Source organism: Propithecus coquereli, unplaced genomic scaffold (assembly GCF_000956105.1).
Source record: "Propithecus coquereli isolate 6110/MARCELLA unplaced genomic scaffold, Pcoq_1.0 Scaffold135, whole genome shotgun sequence".
NCBI lineage: Eukaryota > Metazoa > Chordata > Mammalia > Primates > Indriidae > Propithecus > Propithecus coquereli.
Genome location: NW_012137747.1, coordinates 3,327,146 through 3,353,724, shown reverse-complemented (window position 1 = coordinate 3,353,724; position 26,579 = coordinate 3,327,146). Strand labels below are relative to the sequence as shown.

The 26,579-nt window shown below is 37.2% G+C and overlaps 2 protein-coding genes across 2 annotated transcripts in view; both read left to right on the top strand.

Annotated features, from left to right (window-relative positions):
• RIOK2 (RIO kinase 2) overlaps positions 1-3,085 on the top strand; it is a 23,003-nt gene extending 19,918 nt beyond the window's left edge. The window contains exon 10 of the mRNA XM_012638845.1: positions 2,808-3,085. Coding sequence (XP_012494299.1) covers positions 2,808-2,972 — 165 coding nt within the window. The 3' untranslated portion in view covers positions 2,973-3,085. The remainder of the gene's footprint in view (positions 1-2,807) is intronic.
• A 9,369-nt stretch (positions 3,086-12,454) lies between these two features.
• LIX1 (Lix1 homolog (chicken)) overlaps positions 12,455-26,579 on the top strand; it is a 56,709-nt gene continuing 42,584 nt past the window's right edge. The window contains 1 exon segment of the mRNA XM_012638812.1: positions 12,455-12,832. Coding sequence (XP_012494266.1) covers positions 12,751-12,832 — 82 coding nt within the window. The 5' untranslated portion in view covers positions 12,455-12,750.

Below are 26,579 nucleotides of genomic sequence, written 5' to 3'. Positions count from 1 at the left end.
AAAAAAAAAAAAAAAAAGTTAAAATCTCCTTTTGATTTTTATCAACCTATCTTTCTTAGGGATTTCTCACACTTCATGATTGCCTATCCTCTCTTGGCTTTGATATTTTCTACACTTACTGGAATTTATTCATGTTTACCCTCTGTTTTGTTTGATTTCTCACAATCAAAAATAAGTTCTTTATATCTAATTACAGTGATATAAAACTGGTAATTGCATATAAAAAATTACTAATTTATGCTACTTTAAATTTAAGTTATCCTTCTATATATGAAGATGATGGCACACATTGTCAAGAGGCAAGGTTAAAGTTGTGTTTGGATGTTTTAACCATTATTCATTTTTACTGCTCTGATCCTTACCTGTCTCTCTCACAACCAGCAGCAGCATGAACTTAAAAATACAGAGTGGGGTCACGCCTTTAATTCTTACCTCTTGGGTTATATGAATCACATAAAACACAAATTCGCCTTCTAAGGAAGGGGGGGAAAGATATCTTCAGCCTACTTTGATAAATAAAGGTTTCTCTCCAATTATTTGAAAAAATTCATCGTCTTAACTCTGCAATTCTTTGGGGAATTTTGTCAACTGTTTTCCTTGAGGTTACAATTTATTTTGTCAGAAGGCCAGGAGAAAACAAACTATTTCATAATCTCCCTTAACTTGATGATTGTTGTTTTGGTACGTGTACAAAGATAAAAAATTTTCTTTGTGATCTTAGAACTTATAACTGTAAGATCAGTTTTTCTCCTTAAAATATTTTTATAGTTCCTATTTATAGGCCATTTATGAACTCCATTCTCGTTAATATGTAACAGAATTCAATTATAATTAAACAGTAAGGTATATTGCTTTTTAATAAATATATATGTATATGGCCACTACCTACTAGAACTTTTTGCTTTAACAGCAACCAAAAAAGAACACAGATTTTATTAATTTTTGTGTACTCCCAAAAATGAGACACAAATATTTTATTTCATGTTTCACTATTTTTTAATATATTAAAGTATAATTTTTCTGCCATTTTTTAACATAAAAATCTTGTAGGATTTGTAAAGTATTCTTAATTTGGAGGGAGGTACGTTCGTGTTAACCCATCATCTCCTTATTTTGCTTGAAATGATTATCTTTACAGTCTCATCAAAGTAAAGAACTAAGGGAAATGCAAGCAGGTTATCTAGAAAAGAAAACAATCTTTTTTTACCTTAGATGCTGCAGGCCTGGGCACTCCGGTTTAAATATGATGCATGCTCTATTGTTTTCTTGGAACTTCTCGTCTCCTATCAATTGGATGCCTTTTTTCATAGTCCCATGTCTTTCTCTTATTTAGTTTTTGGTGTTATAGATGTCAATTATTTTTTGAATAAATTTTGTGGGACCTTTCATTACTAAAAATGTCTTTATTCTGCCTCACACGTCTTTGGGAGTTTAAATATTAGGATTATGGTTTGGAAAATTTTTCCTCCAGAATCCCAAAGGCATTATTTTCTTTCAAGCTTACAGTGTTGTAGTTAAGAAGAAGATGTTCTGATTCCATATTCTGGGCTCCTACGGGAGTGGGGAGGCAGCTTCCTGGGATAGGGAAGGGTCCTGAAACTTTTAGCCAGTTCTACTATTTTCATTCCCAAGCCTTCTGGAATATCAGGTCTTTCTATTCTCAGGCTTTCCTGGGTTTGGGAGCAGTTGCATCTCATGGGGTATCAGATTCTGTAGAAACTTGAGTTCTGCACTGTTTCCTCCTCTCTTCTTAGACCTTTACTTCCAGTAAGAATCATTAAACTAGAAGAAGGACAACTTATTAAAGCCTGTTAATTGATTATATTCTGCTTAATAATATAAAACAATCCAAAGTCTGCATTTAACTCCTCTGACCCACAACTTTATATTATACAACTCAAGAAATAATGCAAAAGGCAGACTAGTTCTTCTTGCCCCCTTTTACCCCTCAAATCCATTATTCTTTAATTGTTTAATTGTTTAGCTTAAAAGATTTTTAATAAATTCTTCTTTGTGCCTAGCACATTAAGAGGGCCCTTGCTTCTGCCCTTGCTGTGTTTATCTTCTTTTTTAGGAGACAAGTTGGACAGTGCGAGGTCATATACAATTAAATAACAGGCTGTAGTGCTTCAGGGAAAGGAAAGGTCATAGTGAATTGAATATTTCAGATTTCTTATTCATCTTGTAGGTTATGTGACATGTGCGTCCCGTATCTTAACTAACAAGTAATTTGAATTTTTGGTCATTCACTGTATGAGAAGCATTCTGTAACTCCAAAAAACTATATGAAGACTTTAGACTTTTCCATGTGTAACTGCTTGCTATGAGGTCATTTTCACACCTGAAATTGTGAAGGCATTTTTGGATATAGTGACCAATAGTGAATGCTTTCAATAATAATTTTCTATTACAAAATCATGCCTACTTTTAACTTAGGAAGCAGAGGAACAAGCAGTTTTCATCTTGTTTTTTTCCATTAGTTTTCATGATGGACACCAGGTGGCACTATGGTGATTTTTGTTAAGAATTGTAACTATATGCTATATAGTCTGTATTTCTTTTTTTTTTTTTTTTTTCCAATAAGGTCATTTTATAGTCTGTATTTCTGTTCGAAATTTAATTTCTCCTGTTTTATAACAACTTCCAAATAGTACTGTCAGTTTTTGGAATTTTTTAAATTCACGCTCTTAACATATACATTTGAAAAATTTGAAAAATTAGTGATGTTGTAAATATGTTTTAGGGAATGTGTACTCCTTACCAAAATGGTTCATTGTTGGTGATACTAATTTATGAAATCTTTCTAGGAACTGGTGAAACAGAAGGTGAAACGTCAGTTGACAAAACAGCAAAAATCAGCTGTCAGACGTCGATTACAGAAAGGAGAAGCAAATATATTTACCAAGCAACGAAGGGAAAACATGCAAAATATTAAATCAAGTTTGGAAGCAGCCAGCTTTTGGGGAGAATAACATATATTTTTAATATTTTATTTTTTTAAGTTACTATAACCCCCTTTGAAGCCACTTGTAGCCTTTTGGATTGAGGCCAATATATAAATAGATAAATAAATCCTATTTCATCTTTAAATTTGACTCATTCAGTATGTGTCTTACAAAGAATAGTTGTCTGCTAAGGCTTTTTGAAAGTAATTTAGATAACTATGATAAATCTTTTTCAGAATAACTTTATTAGAGATATTTGCATATTTTTAAAAATCTAAATATCACCATTTTGTTGTTTCCTGTTCTCTGCCAAGAACAGGTAGATTACTTGGTTTCAAATCCCAGCTTTCCCACGTACTAGTAGAAACAGCCTTAAACAAGTCATATTTCTCTCCCTTTTTCGTCCTCTGCCTCAGTTTTCTTACTGTTAAAATTGGATTTGTAATTACTTTGTATGGTTGTTTTGAGGATTACACAAGACAGTGCACATTATAAGCATTCAATAAAGCATAGTTATTAGAATAATTATAATGATTATCTTTCTGAAATTCTGACAACTTGGTTGCATTTCATTTGGCCACCGGGAGAATTCACTGCCTTCTATTTTTTTAGTCTTTTTAAGTATGGATAAGCTGTTATTGCATAATTTAATTAATTGATAGATTGGCAAAAAGTAGATTTTTGGTAAGATGGTCGTGGGAACAGAAACTCGAGATAGTCCCACCATGATTTTTACAGTAGCCAGCTTTTACACGGGCTTGAGCAGGAGTTAGAACAGTTAGTGGTCTGGGGAGGTAAAGGGAATGAATAGTGATATGTCCTTATGTAGGTGGGTCTGGAAGATGTTCTCACCTCAAAGTTAACGGAAGTGCAGAAAAGAAAATATGTAAGCCATGGTCCCTTCCTCAAGGCCTTTATAATTCAGCGAGATGTGAAGATGAGTGTTTAAATATATGCTGATGGTATGAAGTCTTGCTGCAGAAGTCATAAGGAGATCACCTGCAGTAAAAAATGGCCACTAGATGGCAATGTCACCCCATACTCACCAAACAGAATTATTTGCATCCCTGATTATGACCTACCAAAGGAAGTACAGCATGTTCTTTTCCAAGATTGATATAAACAGCAGATTCCCTTTCACCTTTGCAAAATTAATTCTACTGACTATTTGCAAGATCCATCATTATCTAGTTTATTTAAATATATAGATGGAAGATAATGCCAAATCCAGTTCCCTTGAAAATTAGACTAATTTTGGAAGTATTTACTTAGCTCTGCTTTGAATTTTAGATATGTTTTTAAATTCCGGGCTTATTTTTTATAATCTGTCCACTTTAAAGCAATTTGTAACATAAAATAGCATTGAAAACAGCTTAATAGAACCATAGAATGTTTGTTTTGGAATATATTTTCTTATATACAGAGTGTTGAAAGCAAATTGGGAATAAAACTATATTACCTCATCCTGCAAAACTTTGCTCAGTTGACTTAGTCAACTTTTGGTACCTATAACATAAAAAGCTCATTACTATTTGAGAAACTCAGATGGCAAATAAACATGGTTCTTAGACTTAATAGCCTAAGATTTCATATGGGCCAAAGAATAGATTATTCAAATTAGAAGTGGAGACCTCTCCTCATCTGGGCAAAGATTAGTACTAGTTACTGAAGATTTAGTAATAAATGATCTGGTATAAATTTAATTTTTTCTGGATATGGTGTTTTGGTTTGAAAACTAGGGTCTAATTATATGTTATTTTTAAAGATTTGAATAGTTATCAATTAGAAATTAGAGAGTTTGCCCTATCAGACAATCTGAAGCCCTCACATTTTAAAACACCCATAGTGAACAATGAAGAAAAACAAAATTTAAGTCTATTACTAATGTAGTAAAGTTATATATTATGATTGTTAAAACACTTTTTGAGTCTGGGAGTTCCAAATTTAAATTCTGATTTTACCACTTCCCAAATTTCAGGTATCTTTTGTATCGTTTTTAACCTCAACTTTTTGATTTGTGAAATGAGGACATGTTAGTACCTATCTCAGGGTTGTTATGAAGATTAAATAACACTTGTAAAGAGCTTAGCATAGTGCCTATATAGACTATACATTTAATAAGTATTGCCAAAATGAGTTCTTAAGGTTCCACAGGCTGACCATCTTTCCTATTTTCAAGGTCACTGATAATCCAACTCTGATCCTTTGTTTTGTATTTATTATCAAGACTCAGATGTTTTGTCACTTGTGTAGTCTACTGTTCCCATTAAATAACCTTTTCCTACAAAATGTGCCATTTATACTTATGCTAATATTGTATCCGTAGCCATTGGTCTGTTCTTTGGTATGCAGCTGGCTACCTTTGAGCTTTCTCCAGAACCGTAAAAATGCTTAAAGGGTACTAATCAGAGAGTTAGTGCAGCTCAAGATAATCATTCTTTTAGCCAAATGCTTAGTAAGTTTTCTGACAAAATACGTAGTTGCCAAATTAAAAAGCTCCGCCTGTGGCTGCCCTCCAGGTTTATCAGCCACTTCCAAAGGGTAGAAGGAATGTGTTCTATTAGGTTCTTAGGTAGAGCATTTCCTAAGTATAGGTTTATTTCACTGTCACAGATTAAGTATCTTGGGTGAGCTAAGGCTTGCCATCCCCAGTGTTATTTATCCCCCCTCAGATCAGCTCCCTAGAGAACATCAGGCCATATCTTAGTTTGTCCTTGGTTTGCTTTATGAAGTACTGGAGCCATCTTATGCAACTGTGTGAGGGGGCTGGAGATTAAAGTTCAGACTAGCCATGGGTTATGTAGTTGTGTAATAACCAGGAGTATGGGGATAATTCTAAGGCCTATAATAATTTTAGAGAAAATTCTTCATTTGCAAAGACTAATATTTGTTGTTACCTTTTAAAGACTAAGTGTTTCTTTTACCTTAATATTGTAAATGATAACATTAAAATTAACATTTTATATAACATTTAGAATCATTATTATACGTTTAGTTTCATAAATAGAAATATGCCTCATAATAAATATAAAATATATTATTTGGGACATTTATCACAACATTATGTACTTCCGTTTTTTTTACAAAAAGGTAACCACTTGAAGTAAATGAGTCATAAAAACCCAACTTACTATAATCCTGCTGTTGGTTGAAGAGATTTGGCCTAGATTGGGATGAAAAATATGTGTTCACACATCAGTTTTCCGAGTGTTTGATGATGTAGAAAGTGTTATCAAGGAAGAGAGTACATAGGTTTTTAAGATACAATTTTTGATGGCTGAAAGCCTCCAGTGTATTTGGAGAAACAAGAATAAACACATGGAACAACTACATGACAATGCAAAGTAGACTACCTAAGAGCCTGGTACCACTTACTAGTGCTCAGGAAATTCCAAGCACGGTCTGAGTGAAAGTCCAGCGTGATTTGGTGAGTTGTTTTGGGAAATGAGGATTTGGTTGAATAGGTAGACTGAAAAAGAGCTTGCAGGAGGAAATCATGCAGAAAATCCAGAAGACAGAAATGAATAAAGTGTGCTTGCTATACTGTGTCAGGAAAAAGGTGCTGTGCAGCAAAGAGCCAAATCAAAGATGATTTTGAAATTTTTTAAAAAGATGTATTCAGAAAAAGAGCAGCTGTAGGTTTTGAGCAGTACAATGATTTGATTTTGAAGAGGGAGAGGGTTGGGGCTAAAGGAAATCTGTCGATGTTAGAATGGATCTGAGGGAATCTGAAATAGAATCTAAAAGGTTGTGCAGTTATTAATAGGCTAAGTATTAAGGTCAAGACAATCTGGAATAAAATCCTATTATACTAAACTTATAGTTACCGTTGATTCTTCATTACCTAGTTTTTATTTTAGAGATGAGAAAAATCTTTAGATTTAAAATTACTTGCCCAGAGTCCCATAGTATGAGTAAGATTAGGAGGGAGAAGGAGGAAAAGGTGAATGATAGGAAAACCAGCATACTCAGGTGGCTTAGGGCTTGTATTCAGCCTGGGGTTTTCTTCTGCAAAGTCACTAGGTCCACAAAATCTGGCTTGTCTTCCTGGTGCTGTGGAGGTATCAGCGACAGCCCTTACAACCAGGTTTTGAGTTCTATCCTCCATAAAATTTCCTCACTTTTTAGAAAACAAAGATTGTTTTCCCTAAGTCTTTTTATCTCATCACACATCCAAGAAAATCTATCTCAATAGACAGCTGCCCTCAGTGGAACATTCCTGCTTTTTTTTTTTTTGGCAGGGGGTTGGGGGAGCGGAGGCCTGGGGGGAGGCCAGTGCTGGGTGAGTATTTTCTCCTGGAGCTCAGGGCTACTGAGGTACCTTGAAAGAATGAGAAGAATATATTATACTCTAACTTGGTCTTTCTCCAGTTTTCAGTGGAAAAATAGGCCCCCTATCTACAGTTTCCTATTCCTCCTTTAAACAAATTTTGGAAAGAAATAATGATTCTTCTTCGTCAGCAGAATGCATGCTAAGTGCAGTGCTGTGGTGGTGACTGCATAGGAAGTGGAGTGGAAATTACAGTGTACAGTGTGAAATGGATGAGCACAAGGCTTTTGTCTTAATGTAAGCATATCCGTAAATGTGGCCTGAAATGAATTAATATTATACTGATGACGCAATCTTTACAGAAAGCTTCATCTAAAATATATGGAGCTGTGAAATTACTAGGTTGCTTGAATCTAACATGTTCATCAGCTAATCTCAGGTTTAAGTCATTTGTTTAATGTTCTCCCTAGATTTGTTTTAACTTAATATTTTTTTATAGTCTAAATTTTCATTTTAATTTGCTCATTATTTTTGCAAATATTTAAACATTCTATGTGACTCATACCCCCAGAAACATGACTATCTAAAGAAGATAAAAGGCAGCTCCAGGTAACCCATGGAAGGAGTGTACGTCTCATCCCCCAGCATCCCCGTTAGACTCGCCTCTCTTCATTTGAGGAGCTGCTCAGAAACTCAGCTGGAGTTCAGATGCCTATTTTAGGATCAATTTTGTAGCCACATCTTCTATAAAGGTTTTTCCTGAACACCCAACACGGTAAATACCTGTTCTGGTAGGGGGGATGGTGTCTGAGAAAATGGAAGGAGAGGAACCAATAATTAGATAAACCTTTATGAAAGAGAAAATGTTGTGGTAAAGGCTACTGACAAAAACCCCAAAAACAAAACAAAATTTTTAAACTATCCTTTTTAAAATTCATATTATACTGGAAGTCAGCCAATCACAGTTAAAGTAATGAGTTTCATGGAACATGTATCCAGTGATCCAAGGACTTGGCATCATTATCTCTAATCTTGTAAATTTGAACATCCAAATTCTCCCACCTTTTAATAAGAATTTATCCTGAAAGTGTTGACTCGTACACTAGCAAAGTTTGTTCCCAATTTTGGCCTCTAAATTATTTTCTTAAAAAATAAATTTTACTTCTCTCCAGTACCAAATACTAAGACAGGACTGCATAATTGGTTATGTAAGAGTGTCAAGGTAACGTGGACTCATTTCCTGCCCCCAAATCCATATAACAATCCAAAACTTCAGGTAAATGAGAGGTTTACTTTTCCTTGTGCTTTCTGGTTGTAAGGGTTGACTCTGCACTGGCAAGGATAAAGGGCAGTGGACTAGGCGTTTTTTCATAATTTTCTGTAAAAATGAAGAAATATACATTCTCTTCATCTGTAGATGGGATATTAATCAATGTTCTAATTATTTTTCATGCAGGTCAACAGATTACTTCTTATTGATGATTTCCTAAATGTAGCGAAATATCAATGGACAAATGTCTAGGATGGGTTTTTTAATGTTACTTGTGTTTTAAAACTTTTGCCTAGAAGCCACCTGAAGTTACCTTTCCAACTGACCCTCTCATAAATACCTTGATTCAAACATCTCATTGGTCCTCTTACCCGTTGAGAGTAAATAAATAAACACTGAGCAGGAATTCATTCATTTAACATTTTCCTTCCCAGTTGAAAGTAAACAAAGTTGATGCTAACCAGCCATTCACTGCTCCTACTGGTCTCTTCCTAGTTGAGGCTAACCAAAGCTGACACTGAACAGTCATTAGTTGTTGCCTCTTGGAAGTCAGCTTCTTCCCAGCCCTTCCTCTTCTTCATCCTCCCAAAAACCCTCAGAAACACTGTTGAACACAGCTTTGACCTTCTTTTGCCAATGCTGCATTTAGGCCCTTCCAGTTCCCTCTACCCATCTTCCACTAGAATCTAGAAGGAGCTGCTGTCAATCATTTCCCATTGTTTTTATAAACTCTTTGCTCTCCATATTAATGGTAACTGCATGACTTCAATTATTTTTTATTTTACCTGCTTTATCTTAAATTGTAAATGTTTAAGAAGGCATTAGCAAGTGAATGAAGAAAGATAATCTTCCTAAATCTCCATCAAGGTCCTCTCCCTCCTTCAGTCACCTGATTCCCTAGGGACGAACAGTGTAAGCTGGCTCCGGTTCAGTTACTGCAGGCCTATTCTTTAGAGCCTGCATGCCTTGAACTGAAATTTTTCGGAACCTGGAGTCTCACCAGCTTCACCTGTGGACTCACCAACAGGCCCACTCTCCTCCTCACCTACCCCAGCCTCCTCCTCCAGCGTAGAGCACATTATGGCATGAGGAGAGAGTTCCTTCCTGTATTTAACTAAAGATGATTCTCAAATGTATCTATTATGTTTTCTAACATTCTGGATGTTCTTTTAATTGGTGGCCCCCACCTCTTATCATTTTTATGAATGTAATGAGCTAACAACAAAAACATCGTTGGAATGACAGGAGTGAATTTTCCTTACCAGCAAAATTACTGTTTCCATAGACTTGTTGTTGCATTGTCCATGAAATTATGCAAAATATCCCACCTCGATTTCTCATCTCAAAGAGCTCTGTACTTCCTGGAAGCTTGGTAAGTGTGCTGCTGCACTGTGCCTTCCTCTTCTGCCGTTGGGTGGTAAGTTTTGATCACTGAATATGTCACCTGGATGCCATATCTCATCCTTCCTCTTAGTACCCTAACAAGATTTGTAAAAACATCATTTTTGTTTTCACTATAATCATCTACCCTTGTTTCAGCACTCTTGCTTTTGCCATATGCCTACAGATGGTTGAGGTTTACGGTAAAATCTAACATGTGAATTTTAGAATTTGTAATAAAATAGACACGTTGCTTAGGAGTTCCTCAGCCTCTTCCACCTCCATTAGGTGCTTTTTGATCAAAGAAAGAATAGTAAAAAAACCACAGTTATTTTTCTAGACTGTCTTACAACAGCACTTTAATGTAAAAAGTCATTATGGGTATTCAAGGAAGAAAAGCATAAGCAAAGGTTTAAGAAAACTGCTGAAGGATTGAGTTTAATAGGAATAAAGGAACTATACTATCTAACTAGAATGTTGTATAATCCACCTTTCTTAGAATTCCTTTTTGATTTCTTAAAATATAACTCAAAGATCATAATATTTATGTGAATTTATCTTTGAAAAGCTGTTTTGGGGTTCTCTATGAAGATGCTCATGGAGTTTGCCTTCTTTAGACAAACCTTATGGAAGCTGAAGATTAGTTTTCTTAACAAATTCTTACCTTTCATTGTAGTTAGCTTTAGCAGTGAGCATCTTTGAATTCATCATATTGATTTGTGTCTCTCATATTGATGAATGGATATCCATCAGGTTGACTGTGGGAATAGATGTGATTTGTTCAAAGACACGTTCAGCTTTTAGGAAATAAATATGTGAACTTACAGAAGGCTAAAATATCTGTGATGATGTTTGTGCTCATTTGTAATATAGCCATAGAATCATAGATGTTAGAATTGAAAGAAAACATCCAGCTTAATCCCTTAATTTTATAGATAAAGACTCTGAGCAGAGAAGATGAATCTCTTCCTCAAGGTTACATGGATAATGAACGTCAAACCCTAGGCCTTATTGATCCCAAATTCAGTGTTCCTTCTATCACAATATAACCAAAATATTTTAAATACTGCTGGAATTAAATTTAGGCCCATAAAAATAACCACTTATTGATTGAAATCCAAGCATTTCTTATTTTTATCTTTTTATAGCATCAGTTTTATTTCTTTGAGAAGCCCATGTTATTTTTCCTGGTTCTCTAATGGAAACCTTAAATATCTTGGTTTCCAATTCAATATCACACTGAAAGTACTTGCATTCATTTATACTTTGTGTTCAATCAATTAATAACAGTTTTTTTCCACAAGCCATCTAGTTACTGTTTTAAATTTTAACCTCCTGGAGAGCAAGGATGTTGACAATTTCCTATTTGGTATAGGCCTTGTTAAGTAAGTGCACTTTGGGGCCCTATTTAAAGAAGTGTCCTAATACGAAGTGCTACTTCTTTCAAGTTCTTATTTTATAAGAATGTCTCTGTGCTCTGGGGCAGGCCCATGTCTATTTTCTGTGTGGCATATACTTCCTGCCAGCATTTGCTAAGTGATAGTCATTATAACAAGAATTATTATTACAGCTCCATTCCTTCTGTTTCCTTTTATTAAGCCTACTCTTCTACCAACTAGCTGAAGAAGCTGATCACATGGAAGGCATTTTGGTTTTACATCATCTTTAAAGGACTTGTTTCAGTGCATCATAAAATATAACCTAATTATGGAATCTGAAAATTGGAAGAAACATTGGAAAGCAATCTCTTACGCCTACCCTGGAAAAATATTTTAAATAAAAGTTAAAAACTCCTCAATAACCCTTCAACAACCAGCTTAGGTTACAGCCACTAAAATTAGTTATTTTATATCTAGTTTATAAATTCTTACTATTGCAAAGGAATCTCATGACATATATTTATGTCTCTCTTATATTTATGTTTCTTGTGGAAAGATTATTTAACAAATTGTTATGGGTAGTGTAGAACATACGTAGGTAGAAAAAGAATCTCCGTTTTCTTAAGATCTTTTAATAACTGTCTATTTTTTTGAAAAGTATTTTTGCTTATTCTGAAATTTTCAATAGAAAGAGTTATCATGAAATGAAAAGAAGTGAATGAATAGGGAATTAATTAAAGTCAATCTTGAGACTGATTTGCCTTAAAGAGTAAATAGGGAAACAAATGTTCTGAGGCAAGCTGTAAGACAGTCCCCGAGGTTATACTTGCCACTATCCAACAAAAGTGACTATAATTTGGGTGGAGGAAAAAAAACAAACCTTGGCTTCCAGAAGAATTGCTCCTGAATTCAAACGCAAAGCACAATCTGGTGACTGGCTACATCCACAATCTGCATAGCACTCCCTTAGCAAAGGAGAAATATACTGAAATTTTAGAATTATACTGATTATACTGATAATATGTGGCTGGCAGTCCTGAGCTGGAAGCTCCCTTGTTATTTAGGAAATTTCCCTGGTAAATAACCTTCTCGATTCCATATTTTGAGGACAGCTCAATTGAACATGGAGAGCCAAAAGAAATACCCAAGTCAGAAAGCTGCACAGCATTCAGGCAAAATCTGGCTGGAGAGGAAAGCTGTTTCCATGATTAGCGAGCTTCCCCAGCTAGCCTGTAGGTGGGTGTGTTTAACAGAAGGAAGCAATGGGAACCCGCCTGTCAGCCAGCCTTTCGAGCTAATTAGCTCAGCATACAACAAAGATAAGTGAGCCTGGGAAGAGGGTCCCCTGAGGGGTCTTTAGATTCTGGGAAATGTCTGATTGGCAGATGTTAAAAGGGATTCTTTGGTAATCCAGTGCATCAATGAGCTGCACAAATTCAGTCCAGGACTGCAGGAATTCAGGCATGAGGACACTCTGTGCAGGAGGCTCACACAGGCAGACCCAAGATGGACAGAACCTTGGAATCTCTGAGACACATCATCGCCCAAGTCTTGCCAAACAGAGACCCGGCTCTAGTCTTCAAAGACTGTAAGTACTGAAGGGGAAAGAAGTTTTTTGACTTTTTAGAAAATAGTCCTAAACGTCTAGTCACATCCTATTTAAGTACAATTTCTGCTAAAGCTCTGTAGTCGTGTGCTGTGGTCTAAGTGATATTTAACTTGTTCCTGACTTCAGTCAGAAGAATGATTTCATTTCACCTACAGGCATTAGGCGCTGGGTTATTTTGTCAGTAATACATCTTGCTAACTGTTTAGAAGTCTCTCCTAAAATCTAAGACTTAATGAACTTTTTCAGATGCTTTTTAAATAAAGCAAGGCTGACTGGTACTTAGATTAAAACTAAAAATAACTTGGAAATGACAATAAAAGGTATCTAATTTGTTAACCTGTTTAATACTCCACAACATATCTCTATTATGTTAAATCAAGTATGGTATGTGTGAAAATTTTTGTTGCAAACAAAAGTTAACAATAAATCACCACTGTGCTGTTAAATTTTGATAACAAATTATAACGCTTTCGTTAAAAGGCCAATAAAATGAGATGCCTCTCAACCTCAGCGGCACTCCCCAAGTCCCCACCCTGCATCTACATGGTATGGCAAAGTTATTTCAAAATCTCTTTTTTAATGATTATAAAAATAATTCAATCAAGCTTTCCAATTCTTGCAATACTATTAAACCATTTGTCATATAACTTTGTTTCTGGAACCAATTTGATTTCCTGCTGCTGCAAAGCAGACTATCTTCGTGTTGTATCTTATCTACAGTAAGTTTCATATTACAAAGGGCTTCTGAAATAGAACTTTGCTATAGAACTGCCCAAAAGGTAAAATGCATATGAATTTTTTTTAACTTCAATAGGTTACAGCTTTCCTCTTTGTGAATCTAGTTATGTTTGTCTCCATCAAAACATCAATGGTTTGAATTTTACTTTCTGATTGCTGAATAGTGTTCTTTTCCAGATGTCCCTTTAGTTTATATTTCTCATATGTATGGTGAAGAAAGAGAAATGTTAGGCTATTTTATTCTGTAAATTTTTCCTCTTAGAAATTAAATTGTAACCAATCTGTCCTCTAAGGCATAAAGTGAAAGCCTTTTCTTTCTTCCTCTTTTTTAAAATATTGTCTTCAAGCATTTGTCAATAGCTATGTCAGATCCAATAAAAATCAGTCCCTCCCCTAGTCTAGCCTGGAGTCTATTCAGGTTTGGTATGTTTTTTTAAGTGAAAAGAGAAGGAAAGAATGTCTCTGTCTTATAATAGTACTGAACTCACTAGTGAGGGATAAAAGGGCTCTTGGGCTGCCCAAAGCTTTGGATAAATTGTATAGGACCAGGAGTATTATGCTGGGGGTTTGGATAGTAGAAGCAGTAAAAAGAAATAGAGGGGAAATCTTTCACCCAGCTCATTGAAAATTTAAGGAGTTTAAATCTGAAATTGTATGGCCCACTTTTAAGCTGAACTTTTGGCAATTGTTTATAGTTTAGAAGAGAGAATAGAATAGAAAAAGGGTTACAATGAAGCCTACATTAAGTTCTGTCCTCCAGAACTTTGCAGGAATTCTTTTATATGGAAAAATTAAAAAGTGTCCTATTTTATATATTTCATTCATTAACATAGGACCTAAATTTGCCCAGATAGCATTATTTGCTTACCCTAGAAAGGACTGTCACTCTGCAACTTCTCACGTGACCAAATAATAATAGCTATGAATATTAAACTGCTGATCCTCTTCCTTCTGGCTTTTCTAGTCTGAAAAATGACTAAAGGAAAGTAAGCCAAATGGCAAATTTCTGTACCAGGAGTTTTCATAACATCAAAACATCTTGCCATCCTTGTTGAATAAGTGGGAATGGGCTTGCTTATTTTCTGGGGCAGGACATCAAAAGTCTGGGCCCTTGCCATGCCCTGGCAAACTGTGGGTGCCACACGTGCCAGAGTTTGGTGTATGGACCCATTTTCTGTGGCACACCCATAGTTGCTGCCACCACACTCCTATTGGCAGCCTCTAAAAAGCTGCCACCAGCCTTGAATGGCAGATTCTGAGCAGTCCCCTCTCCAAGTCACTCCTGGCTCCTCCCCACCCCCCCAATCTCTTTCTGTCAGAAGTAAAGAGCTGAGCGCATGAGCACATCATTGCCAATTCCTTAAGAAAAATTGCTACCTTTCTTTTCTACAAGGTGAAAAGCTGATCCAAGAATTTTTAAAACCCAGCCCAGTTGAACATAGGAATATACACACAAAAAAAGCCATTTTTTCTAAATTTCTTTTCTGTGACTGCAAAGGCAGTTTTTTCTCTCTTCACTCTTTGGTCACACATAATGCAAGGAGTGTAAATGATCATCTGATTCATTTGTTACCCTCAGTTGGCTTTTGATTTGCTTAAAGCAGGAAATAGTAACTGAATTTTCTCTTCAAGTTGGTCAGGAAAAGCACCCAGAAACTTTTCTGGTCTGAGACATATGCACACGGGAATAGTTACGTTCATTTAAAGAAATAAAATTCAAATGTTTTCCTCAGCCAAGAAGTCCCTTCAAATGACACTTTGCAATACATTAAATCTGTCGTTTTATTTTGTACAAGGTGTTCATCTGGTAATATTAATTGTTGTGATTTGTTTTTTATTTTCTCTCTTGGAAGGAAATGAATTCCATAACTCTTTTTTTCCTTTCCCTTATTTTACATTTTATATGAAAAATAATGGAAAGAGCTTTCAAGTAAGGTGAACTCTCAATTTGAAGTTTTTTCATCCAAGCTGACACTGGACTGTTCTCCATTTTGTAACCAGTTGCACTGTAAGTCTCCACACTACTAGACAGAATCTCTTTGCAGACAAAATATGGCATGTCTCCACATTGCTGTCCATCCTTGCTTGGTTCTGTGTAATATCCAATTTCTTTTCATGGGTCAGGCATCACAACCAAAGATGAGCTACCCTAAAACCAGCCCCATCCACACTTATGAAAGAGTATGTAAGCTTTCTATTTGTTTGCCACTGTTTGATAGGTCCTCATGTGCTTTCTTAAAAGAAATCACCACATGATTCAAGATGGCTACACTTTCAGATCCTAATCTAAGTGTTAACTCTTCAAATTATGAAAGCACAATATGTTTATCTGCCATCTTTGGGCTCTTCCTTCATCCATGTAATAGTAACGCTAAGATGTCAAGTCTTCATTATGTGATAGGCACCGTGCTAGAAACATTTATTCTTTACAGTAAGCCCATAATGGAGGTACTATTGTTATTTATAGATGAGAGAACTGAGGCTCGTGGAGGTTAAAGTGATTTGCCCAAGATCACACAGCTAGTAAGTGACAGAGCCAGGATTCAAATTCTGTCTTCCAACTCCTCACCTTTAGACACTACAAGATATTGCCTCTTGGAGGTGCCAATTACCATGTCATTAGTATTGTAATGGCAGTATAGTTTGAATATCCCTTATCCAAAATGTTGGGACCAGAAGTTTTTCAGATTTCATATTTTTGGGGATTTTAGAATATTTGGATTATATATACTTGAGCATTTGAAATGTGGAAATATGAAAATATGAAATGCTCCAATGAGCATTTCCTTGGAGTGTTATGTCAGCACTCAAAAAGTTGCAGATTTTGGAGCATTTCAGATTTCAGATTTTCAGATTTAAGGTGCTCAACTTGTATCTGTTAGGAAAACAGAGAGAGAAGAGAAATTAACTTTTCTAGGAGTCTAGAGGGACCCCATTAAATAGTCACATCTGAACAGGAGTATGACAGGAAAGTGGAGAAAGGAAGGGCATTTTTTAGGAGAGGGACCAGCTTGTCCAAAGACAGACTGAGCAATACAAGAAGAATGCACTGGGGTAGACAGAGACCGGCCGAGAAAGCATGTTGAGTCATGCTGACATGCAGGTAATAGGGAGCCATTGGAGTTAACGGTGATCCTAGATTAGTCCTAGAAGTTTATGGCCTTATGTTGCATTGGGGAAAAGTTTATATTGACATCTGTTAGAGGTACACTTCATGATACCTAAGTTAGGGTTGCAGCTTTTTCTCAGCAAGAAACCATTGCCAACTCAGGCAAAATGCAAGATTTGTGAATGTCAAACAGGTCTATCGGGAGGAAACCACTTTCACCGATTGAAGGCCAAAATCAAGGAAACGTTTTCAAAAAGATTGTTTAAGAGCTATCTTAGTTGTCATTGAAGCCATGAGAATGAGTTGGTTTCTAGCATTGACTTATAAAGTGATATGTGAGATTTCACCGATATTTTCCCCAAATTTTATAATGAAAAAGTAAGATGGAATCTTTACTAAAGATTGCACAATTGGAAGCAAATTTCTCACATATTTGAGGTGCATTAACTCTTCCATTTGGGAAAACATTTTTCTACATGAAAGGTTTTATTTATATCAGATAGGTGAATACTTTACTTCAAAGAGTACATTTTTACCCTTTGGAAAAATTGAAACAGACCATAGGCCTATTAAAAACATCTTAGTAATCGTGAATCTAGCTATATGCAGCATGAGAGAGCAAAAATCCTCAAGAGTCAAGTATTTTCTCCATCCCATGCTTTTTAGTGTAGTTATTTGAAATCTATAAATTTGATGACAAATTTATAGTTTTCACATTTCACAGAAAGGAATGGAATAGGATGTAAGGGATGATGGCTCTTGTATAATAAAATCCCTACATATATTGTATTGAATTCCACTACATAAAGTGCCTGAAAGAATACAGTTTAAACAAACGAACAAAACCTTGCACTGCTTGCTAGCTCGTTTTAGAATAATGACTGCATCTTAATTACAATAATTCGAACTCTGATAATTTTAGCACCTAAATGGTGGATATCTGTTCTACTAAAGCCTATTCAAATGCTAATTTTATTTTATTTATTACAGGATATGACTATTTTTATTTGAATTTATACTAAAAGAAAAATGTAGATTTCAATTCAGCTATTAGTGGTATATGAGCTGGTTCTTTTTCTTTTTTCAGGAAATATACATTTGGCAAAGTTTAAATTCTAAAAGTCTCAGCCTCAAAGGACAATTTTTCAATGAAAAAAAAAAGGTAGCTTCTTGATCACTCAATAGCCTCATCTGTCCTAATACATTTATTTCTTATAGATAAATAAGATTTAGCAGATCAATTATAAAATATGATAGACACCCATCCTGGGAGATCAAACCCGGGGCCTCTTCATGGACTGCTGTCTCATCTCACCAGAGATTTTTTTTTTTTAACAGTTAGGATTTGTTAGTCTGAACTCAATTTTAACAACTTCTGAAACTCATGTGTTAAGTTACAGCCCATAATAGGATACAGCTGCATAAGGGTGAGTTTCTAAGTTATGATCTTTCTGTTTAAATGATACGGTTTTACTGATTATGTGCTACAGATTGATTTAAGAAATGTAAGACAACTTTAGAAGCCTTTCATAAAAGAATCTTCTTTATTTAATACATTTCATATTGAGGTTTTAAACCAAAAGGCTCTTATTTCTTTTCCTCCATGTTTGAATGCTTATATAAGTTTAGTCTGTCAAGGTAGTTAAAACAATCCTGTTTTAAAAGAAAAAGAAAAAAAAAGAATCCTATTGAAAGTTTAATATTGAAAAAATAGACAATTATTATACTCTCTCTACCTCTCTATGTTTTCTCTCTGGTGTCCATGAAATGTTTGAATTACAAGGTTTTTTTTTCCTACTGTGATGATAATCAGTTGATCCCTATTTTGATCTCATCCTGATAAACAGCTGTGGGAACCCATCACTTAGTCACCACTCCTTTGGCACTTACGGCCTATACTATTTAGTTTACATTTCTCTCATGTGGCTCTGCACTGAATGTTATCGCTTCACTGCGGTGTTTTTGTCCACACCTAAGTTGTAAGTCTCAGGAGGGCAGAGCTGTACCTTGCACTTTTTTGTAAACCCTAGGTGCCTCCCACAGGGGCAGGCACTTAGCAGGTGCACAATCAGACATGTTTTGATTGCTGATTCATTGATTTTTCTCTCTTAAAAAATGGGGAAAGGTTTTTTCCATTGCTGGATATTTTCCTTTATGATGAAATAAACTGTCCCAGGACCCTTTTAAGCCATTCATCCTCTGACTCTATTGTCACAGGCTATTTGTATGCAGCGTTGACAGCCAGAATAGACAAGAGGGAGCATGGAGGAAGAAGGGGCTCTAAAGATAAAACAGACACCCCACCAGAGAATCTCAGAATCCTGTGCACCATGTTGGCACAGTGGCTTAAACTGCCCATCCTTGCATTCATCCTCCAGATCTACCCCCCACTGTGGGTCACCAAAGCCACGCACCATGCTTTTTAGGGCCAAACTCTGTGTCTGGTATGTAGACCCTGGTTAAATAGTTGTGGCAGGATCTTGAAGAGCATTCTTAGAATGACTATTTACAAGGAAGGAAGGTATATTATATCCTAAAGCCACATTTGCACAGATTTGACCATTTTGACTAAGCAGAACTGATCATTAAAGCAACCAGTGTGACTGATCCTTGGTTGGTTGTCTAAAATCAATGGTCCTCCAAAGTCTCTTTTCAATACAGTGCAATGTCATTGCCCGGTGGAACATGAGAGAGATATGTACATTCTGATTAGTTAAATAGGTTATATCAGGTTTTTATTTTATGCAACTTTTGAGATTGAATGACATCATCTGACTCATGGTACACATATAAATCACATATATGAACTCGGGCTGCTGCTGCTGTTTAATAACGGTATACTTAATGACTTTTTATTTTAATTTGTCTTTGTGATTCCCTCTTGCTCCTTCATATTATTTTTCCTCTCCCTCCTTAAAAAAAAAAAAAAAAAAAAAATTACCCTGCACTTGCAAATATGCAGAAAAAAGTGCTATTTAAATTTTCCCCCAAAAGGATTTACAGTTCAACAGTTTTGAATTCTGAAGGTGAAAATTAAACCAAAAAGAAATGTATCCCTTTTGCATGTTTTGTAGAATCTCTTGGGAAGTTACTTTGTAAAACAACCTAAAGGATCATAATTCCCTCAGGAAAATGTTTTGGGTAGGGGGTGAGAGTGAAAGAAGAAAAGAAAAAGCAAACAAAAGAAGAAACACAATCAGCTTTCCAGCTGCTGAAGAAGCTAAGCACCGACTTGGGAGCGTTACCAGTGGAAAGTCCTTCTGCTGGGAACAAAGCGAGACCCCAAGCTGTCTCAGTCCCGCTGTGTGCTGTGGCTACCTTTGAAGGAGTGTCTACACAAAAGAAAAAGGAGCTGGAGATTCCTACATGTTGTACCCGATACACAAGGTGTGGCCACAGATTCCATTAGCCTGGTCGAAACTTAGCAAAGGCGGAGGGTGGTTATAAACAGCTAGCCAGCTGGCTCTGTTTGTCAGTGCCCTGGGGTTCGGCCAAGCCCAATACAAGACCCAAAGGCACCCCATTTTTCAACCCATTTTGCATGAATGGCAAATCAGCATCACACTCTGACCTTGCTCCTCAAATTATTTCTGGGTCTTTTTCCTGTTTTTTCCAACAAAACTAGGAAATTGCATTGATAAGAACAAGTTGTACATGATTGAATTGCTAAAATAGAAAATACTAATTAACTTTATTTTAAAATATCACCTGCCGAGGATACTTTAATTAGAGCTTATATTAAAATATTACATAACATAAATCCATCTGTTTAGAGGCAGAGAATCAATTTGAAAAATATGTTAATATCTTCAAAGCCTCTTAATGATTTATCCTTAAATGGCAGCCTTTCCAATTTTATCTTTAATTGTTTTTGGCAAGGGTAATTTTACCCAGCTAGAACTTTTCCTCATGTAAGGCTTAAAGAAATTGGTTCCTTTTTTCTAATAGATTTATAAAAGACCTTTAAGATCCCTTTTGGCAGACAAATGACTGCCTTCTATGCAGGACTTATGTCATACTAGGTGATCGAACTGGGCAATAAACTATATTGTTTCTACTTTCCTGAAGCATACACAGTCATTAAATATTAATGCAAAAGAAAAGTTAACTCCTCATTGTAGTTTTTGCTAAGAGCAGATCTATTGCCTTTAGCATTCATTAGAAAGTGAGAAATTGGGACAAAAATCCATGTTTACAGATTTTGAGACATGTAGCATTTCATCCATTTTCTAGCTATTACGAAGCTTGACTTTACCAGTGAATGTTATCAAATGAGCATTCCCTTTTCCATTTCTGAACTCTTCACATATCTTGGAAATAAATTAAATAGCACAGTGTGTTCAATTAGAGAATTTTCAGACTTGCAGACTATTTTTAGAATATTTAATGATACAGTTTCCAATCCACGAACAGTTAGTTTCAAAGATGCAATATGCAAACATATAATTATGCCTTTTCTTCTTTTACCTTCTCAAACCACAAATAATAGCTAACACTCTAGTGCTCGCTATGTGTGAAACCCTCTTCTGAGCATTTTCCATTTTAAGCCTTACAGCAACTCTGTGATGTAGGTATTGCATTTCACAGATGAACTGAGGCAAGGAGTGGTTAGATGCATCACAGTGATAGAGGACAGTTTCAAACGCAGGTACTCTGGCTCCAGAAAAACGGGCTTTAATTACTAAGTAAACTGCCTGCCTGCTGAAAAAAGATGGAGAGACAAAACGCAGTGCACATTTTAAGGTGTAATGAACTAGTAGTGCCTGTATTTGAAGACTCTTCTATTAACGTAACATACTCTATAATCCATGGGGCAATTTAAATTCTCTACATCTCAGACTTCCCATGTGAAAACAGATCGTATGTCCCTATTGGCATCACCATCATATCCAATCTGTGAAAATGAAAACGCAATAATATACATGACAAGGTCCGAGTTTTCAGGATAAAAGCCCTCTGGGTGTCCAGTTACTGATGTCCTCCTCCGAAGGGACTTCATGCTCCTTCCAAGCTATGGATTTTTCTGCCCAGACTCCTCTCAGAGAGACATTCTGCCTTGGACTCAGCCAAATGCATCAGAGCAACAGCACATTCTCCAGGCCCTTCCTCATGGCTCCTCTTCGTGGATGGAGCCACCACAGGCAGCACGACACCTTTAACAAGGGGCTCTATGTTGCTGCCTTTCTCTTCTACTTGGGTAAAGCTGGGGCACCAAGATGATGGGGTTCACTTCCAATTATTAAAAGGAGCTAAGTCCCCTTACCCTGTCTCTTGTCAAATACCCCCTTCCCAATTCCCCCTTTCCTATTGCTCCCTTACACAGTTCCTCAGAGAGGCTAATTATTTCTCTCACCCTTTTTGTCAAATGACATCCTCATTCCATTGAGAGCAAAATTGCTCTCCCTTCTCCCATCCCAGTCCAAACCTCATTCCTCTGAGGAGGGCCCTGCTTAGGCCCTTTACTATGCAGATTTTCCCTGATCCTTTCAGCCCAAATTCATCTACTCTTCCCCTTGCATTTATTTGATTACTGTGCCATAAATTTTTTAAGCTTTACATATTACGTTCACATCACCTCCGTTCTATAATTTAGCACTCTAATATTTTGTTCATTAATTATACAATGAATATATTATTTTTCCAGTCAGATTGTAAATCTCTGCATGCAGAGACCTGTCTTGGACTTCTTTATTACTTCATACCATCAAGATCAAGGGCCAGCACATAAACCATGCCAGTGCCACATTGCTGGGTAATTGTGGTGTTCTCTTCCACTGATCCCAGAGCCATTTTCAAATCCTTTTCAACGGAGTGCTTCAGGAAGTCAACATAAATCAATTAGAGTTGGCATCCAAGACAAACAGGCTTATCATCCCCCTTCAGGATTCTCCTAAGCCCTAGTCATTTGAAGGCACAAACCCTTTAACCCATTAACAGAACCCAGGGAGCGAGCGCTTGACAGCCATGCGTCCACCCTGGCTAGGCTACATCTCTCTGCATCCACTCTGCCATCTCCAGCTGGGGCATGGCTGCCGCCATCACACTCATACTGTGCGGATACCACAGTGGTTCATATGTGAAACCTATTCCAGAAGAAAATCCTGACTTCTCTGTGAATTGTAGTGACGTCACTTACCTTCCGCACATTCATTCAATTGCACTAAAATTTTTTGGACTACATTGAGTTTTCTCAGATTCCAAATGAAATTAATGACTGCTTCTAGGTGGTTAGCCCTGTGCTGGATACCAAGGAGGCTACACAGAAGAATGAACCAGGGTCCCTGCTCTCTAGAATCCTATAGTATGCTGTGAGTTAAATAACAGAAAAGTGCACTGTGTAAGATGAATTGTTACCACAAGGCATGTCATTCCTCTGGCCAGAGGGAAGTCCAGCCAAGTCTGACTTGACAAATTTAGCCAGGAGCACCACATCCATTTTATTAGCGTGGTTTATAGGAGATTAAGTGCTGAGACACAGGGCCACTAATGGAATAAGAGTTCGGAACAGGAGATGCGTGTGGCGGGAACCAGTGAGTAAAGCATGATGGGGGACGTGGTGTTTCCCCAGAAGTGTGGGAGTAAATTGGATGGAAGGAAGGGAGGGAGGGGCAGAAACAACACTCAAAATCAGAGGGAGAACTTGAATCACCAGGCACAGATAACAAATAAGCCCCAGGTGTTCAGGGAGGTGTAATGAGACTGCCCCACTAAAGCTGATAGAGGATTCCTGCTGGAGAGGGTCAAAGGTTAGATAGCCGAAGTGTTCCACAGTGTAGGATGTCTTTATCAGTTAACTGGGAAAGCTTCAATTTTGAACTTTATAACAAAAAAAGGAAGCTTGAGGAAGGAGAAAATGAAAACCTCACTTATAAGAGACTTGCTTGGGGATCTAATTACCCCTCTGAAAACTCTGTCATGTTCAAACTTCAAAACACAGTGAAGAAGTAAGTAGCCACACTAATGTCTATAAACTACATAGCAAATTTTCTTACTGTGGATACACAAAATATTCAGAACTGCTGAAGGCGTCTATTACTTCTGTCCAAGAAAGCAATTTGGGGCAGTGAAATAGATTAAGAAGTTTGATCTGTAAAGTCAATTCAGAGATATATTGCTTTCTTTACTCTCAGATGACGTGACAGCAGTCGCAAAAAGGAACTGGATTTTATGCTATTGTTCCTAGGATCTCCCCAGCAATTCTCTCCTTCTACTTCCTCCCACACTCCTGCCTCAGCCATTTGATATTCTATTTCTTTATGGTAATTGTATCAGTTAAACATCAGTTACCATGACAAAAGCAAAACCAAAAGATGACTTGTGAACATTAAACCCTGAACTGGAAGTGCTGCTCAGCTTGTCGTGACTCCACGGTCAGCCTGATTACCTACCTGCTTTTCCCAGGGCGCCGGCTGAGGATTCACTGCCTCCCTCATGTCTAGTGTTCAGAGTCAGTGAATGACTGATTCCTCTTGTCCTGGTTGTGGATAAGGCCCTTTTCCTTTAGTTTCCATTGAGAAGAGCAGAAACTTTTCAAAAAGAACTTTACTTCTGGAGAAATGATGCAAAGCCAAAAGCTATGTGTTCTAGACCACAGCTTCCTGACCCTGAGGTAGAGGGCACAGTTGGGCAGAGACAGCTGACCTTGCCTTTGGCTCATGCCCCTCTGCCTGAGAATCTCCAAGCTCCTCAGCAACCTTTTTCATTTCCTCTTATTCCTCCTGAGGTCCCTCCTTTGTCTATCTTTCCTTCAAATGAGGGACTGGCATAGGAGGCTCGGTCTCAGCCCCTTCTGAGCCACACAGTTGGCGGGTGTTACACCATTGCTTTAAACCAGAGCCAAGTATGGGCTGAAGATTGGTTATGAAGGTGTCTGTTCACATGGACGCAGACTGGTCATTCGGTATCACAGTTCTAAGCTGGAAACATGTCATATGACTTTTATGAAAAAGTACACATATCGGCCTTTGCTTTACTTTATTAAGAACAAATATCAGAAAAATGGCCCGTGGGAAAGAGCAGATGTGTAATTGTCGGAGGGGGTCCCCTCTGCCTGCCCTGCCAGCAGCTCACAAATGCAGCACATTTTCTATACCTTTCGTGACATTCAAACACTCAGCTAACATTTATTATGTTCCTACTGTATTCCAGGCATTGTGGGAAACATGATATAATTCCTCCAAAGAGCACTGTCCCTAGTATAGATAGGCAGGCATGAATACAATTTAAGTTCTGTCATATTAGGAAGTATCTTGGGATACATGAAAAACATAGACTATACATTCAGACAAAACTAGGTTAAAAGTCCCAGGTCTAAGACTTAGTAGCTGTGTGATTCCTTAAGCTTCTTTTATTTCTCATGTCTAAGTTATGGATGATAATACCCATTTCGAGGGGGTGCTATAAGGATTAAATGAGAAAATGCATATAATAGGACATAATAGGTACATGATAAGGGAGATGGGAGTAGCCACTTCTTCCTATGCCTGAGAATGCTGTTAAAACGCAGATTCTGGTTCAGTGGGCCGTGGGTGCAGCCTGAGACTCTGAATTTCTAACAAGTCCCCAGGTGATATCCATGATGTTTCTCAAGGGACTGTACTTTCATTAGCAAGGTCTCAGAGATTATTTTGGTTTTGTTTTTATTTTTGAGAAACTGATGCTAGAGGTGAATCTTAAAAAATGAACAGATGCCATCCAAAAAGACAACAGACAGAGGAAAGAAGAGTATTCCAGGAGGATTAATGGAAGTACAGGGCTTGCGAGTAGCATAAGAAGCACGGTGGTCTGAGGAGCCTGTCGAGTGAACTCGGGGAGAGGAGTTTAGAATAAGAGAGGGTAGCTGGTGCAGTCGTTTGTGCCTGTAGTACCCACTACTCAGGAGTCTGAGGCAGGAGGGTCGCTTGAGTTCAGGAGTCTGGGATGTAGTGTGCTATGCCCATGTCTGCAGTAAGTTCGGCATCGATATGGTAACGTCCCAGGAGTGGGGTACCACCAGGTTGCCTAAGGTGGAATGAACTGGCCCAGATTGGAAATGGAGCCGGTCAAAACTCTCATGCTGATCAGTACTGGGATTGCACCTGTGAATAGCCACTGCACTCCAGTCTGGGAAACACAGGGAGACTTTGTCTCTTAACAAAATAATAAGAAAAAGAATGAGGGAGACATGTTAGACATGGGGTCTTCCATGCCTTGCCAAGGAGTTATTTATTCAATAGGAAATGAGGGACCCACAGAAGGATTTAAGATGTGAGTGATTTGATCAGCTGCAAGATTCAGAAATATTACCCTGGAAACAGTAGGAGGATGGGTGGGGTGGGAGGGTGATGGGAGTCAGCAGGGTGGTATACTTGGTGAGACAGAATGAGTATAAGCCAATGCAGCAATAGCAGTATGGTCTGAGAGAAAGCAATGCCTGTAAGAGACATCAGGGTATAGAACTGACAAAATTAGACATGAAAAGATAAAATGAAGTTCTAACTTCCTGCTAGGTTTCTGATTTCAGTGACTGGGTGGAAGATAATATCACTTTCCTAGTAAGTAAGAGGGAAGAAAAGTAATTCAGGAGGAAGAGAAGAGTTTGTGGAAAAGAAAATGAGTCGAGTTTGGAAATACGTCGAGTTTGTGCAACATCCAAATGGAAATGTCTAATAACAAAGTTGGAGGTACAGAACTGTTTGGGAGCTGGGTATATTGCGGTAGAAGGAGTCATGGAGATGGGTTCTGTCACTCAGGGAAAATAGCTGAGAGAGATGCAAGAGAAGACAAGACATCATGCAAACCAACATGAGGGTTGAGCAGAAGAGAAACCCATGAAAGAAGACTGAGGAGAAATGATTAGAAAGAAGCAGAATCAGGAAGAAATGCTGTCAGAAAAGCCTT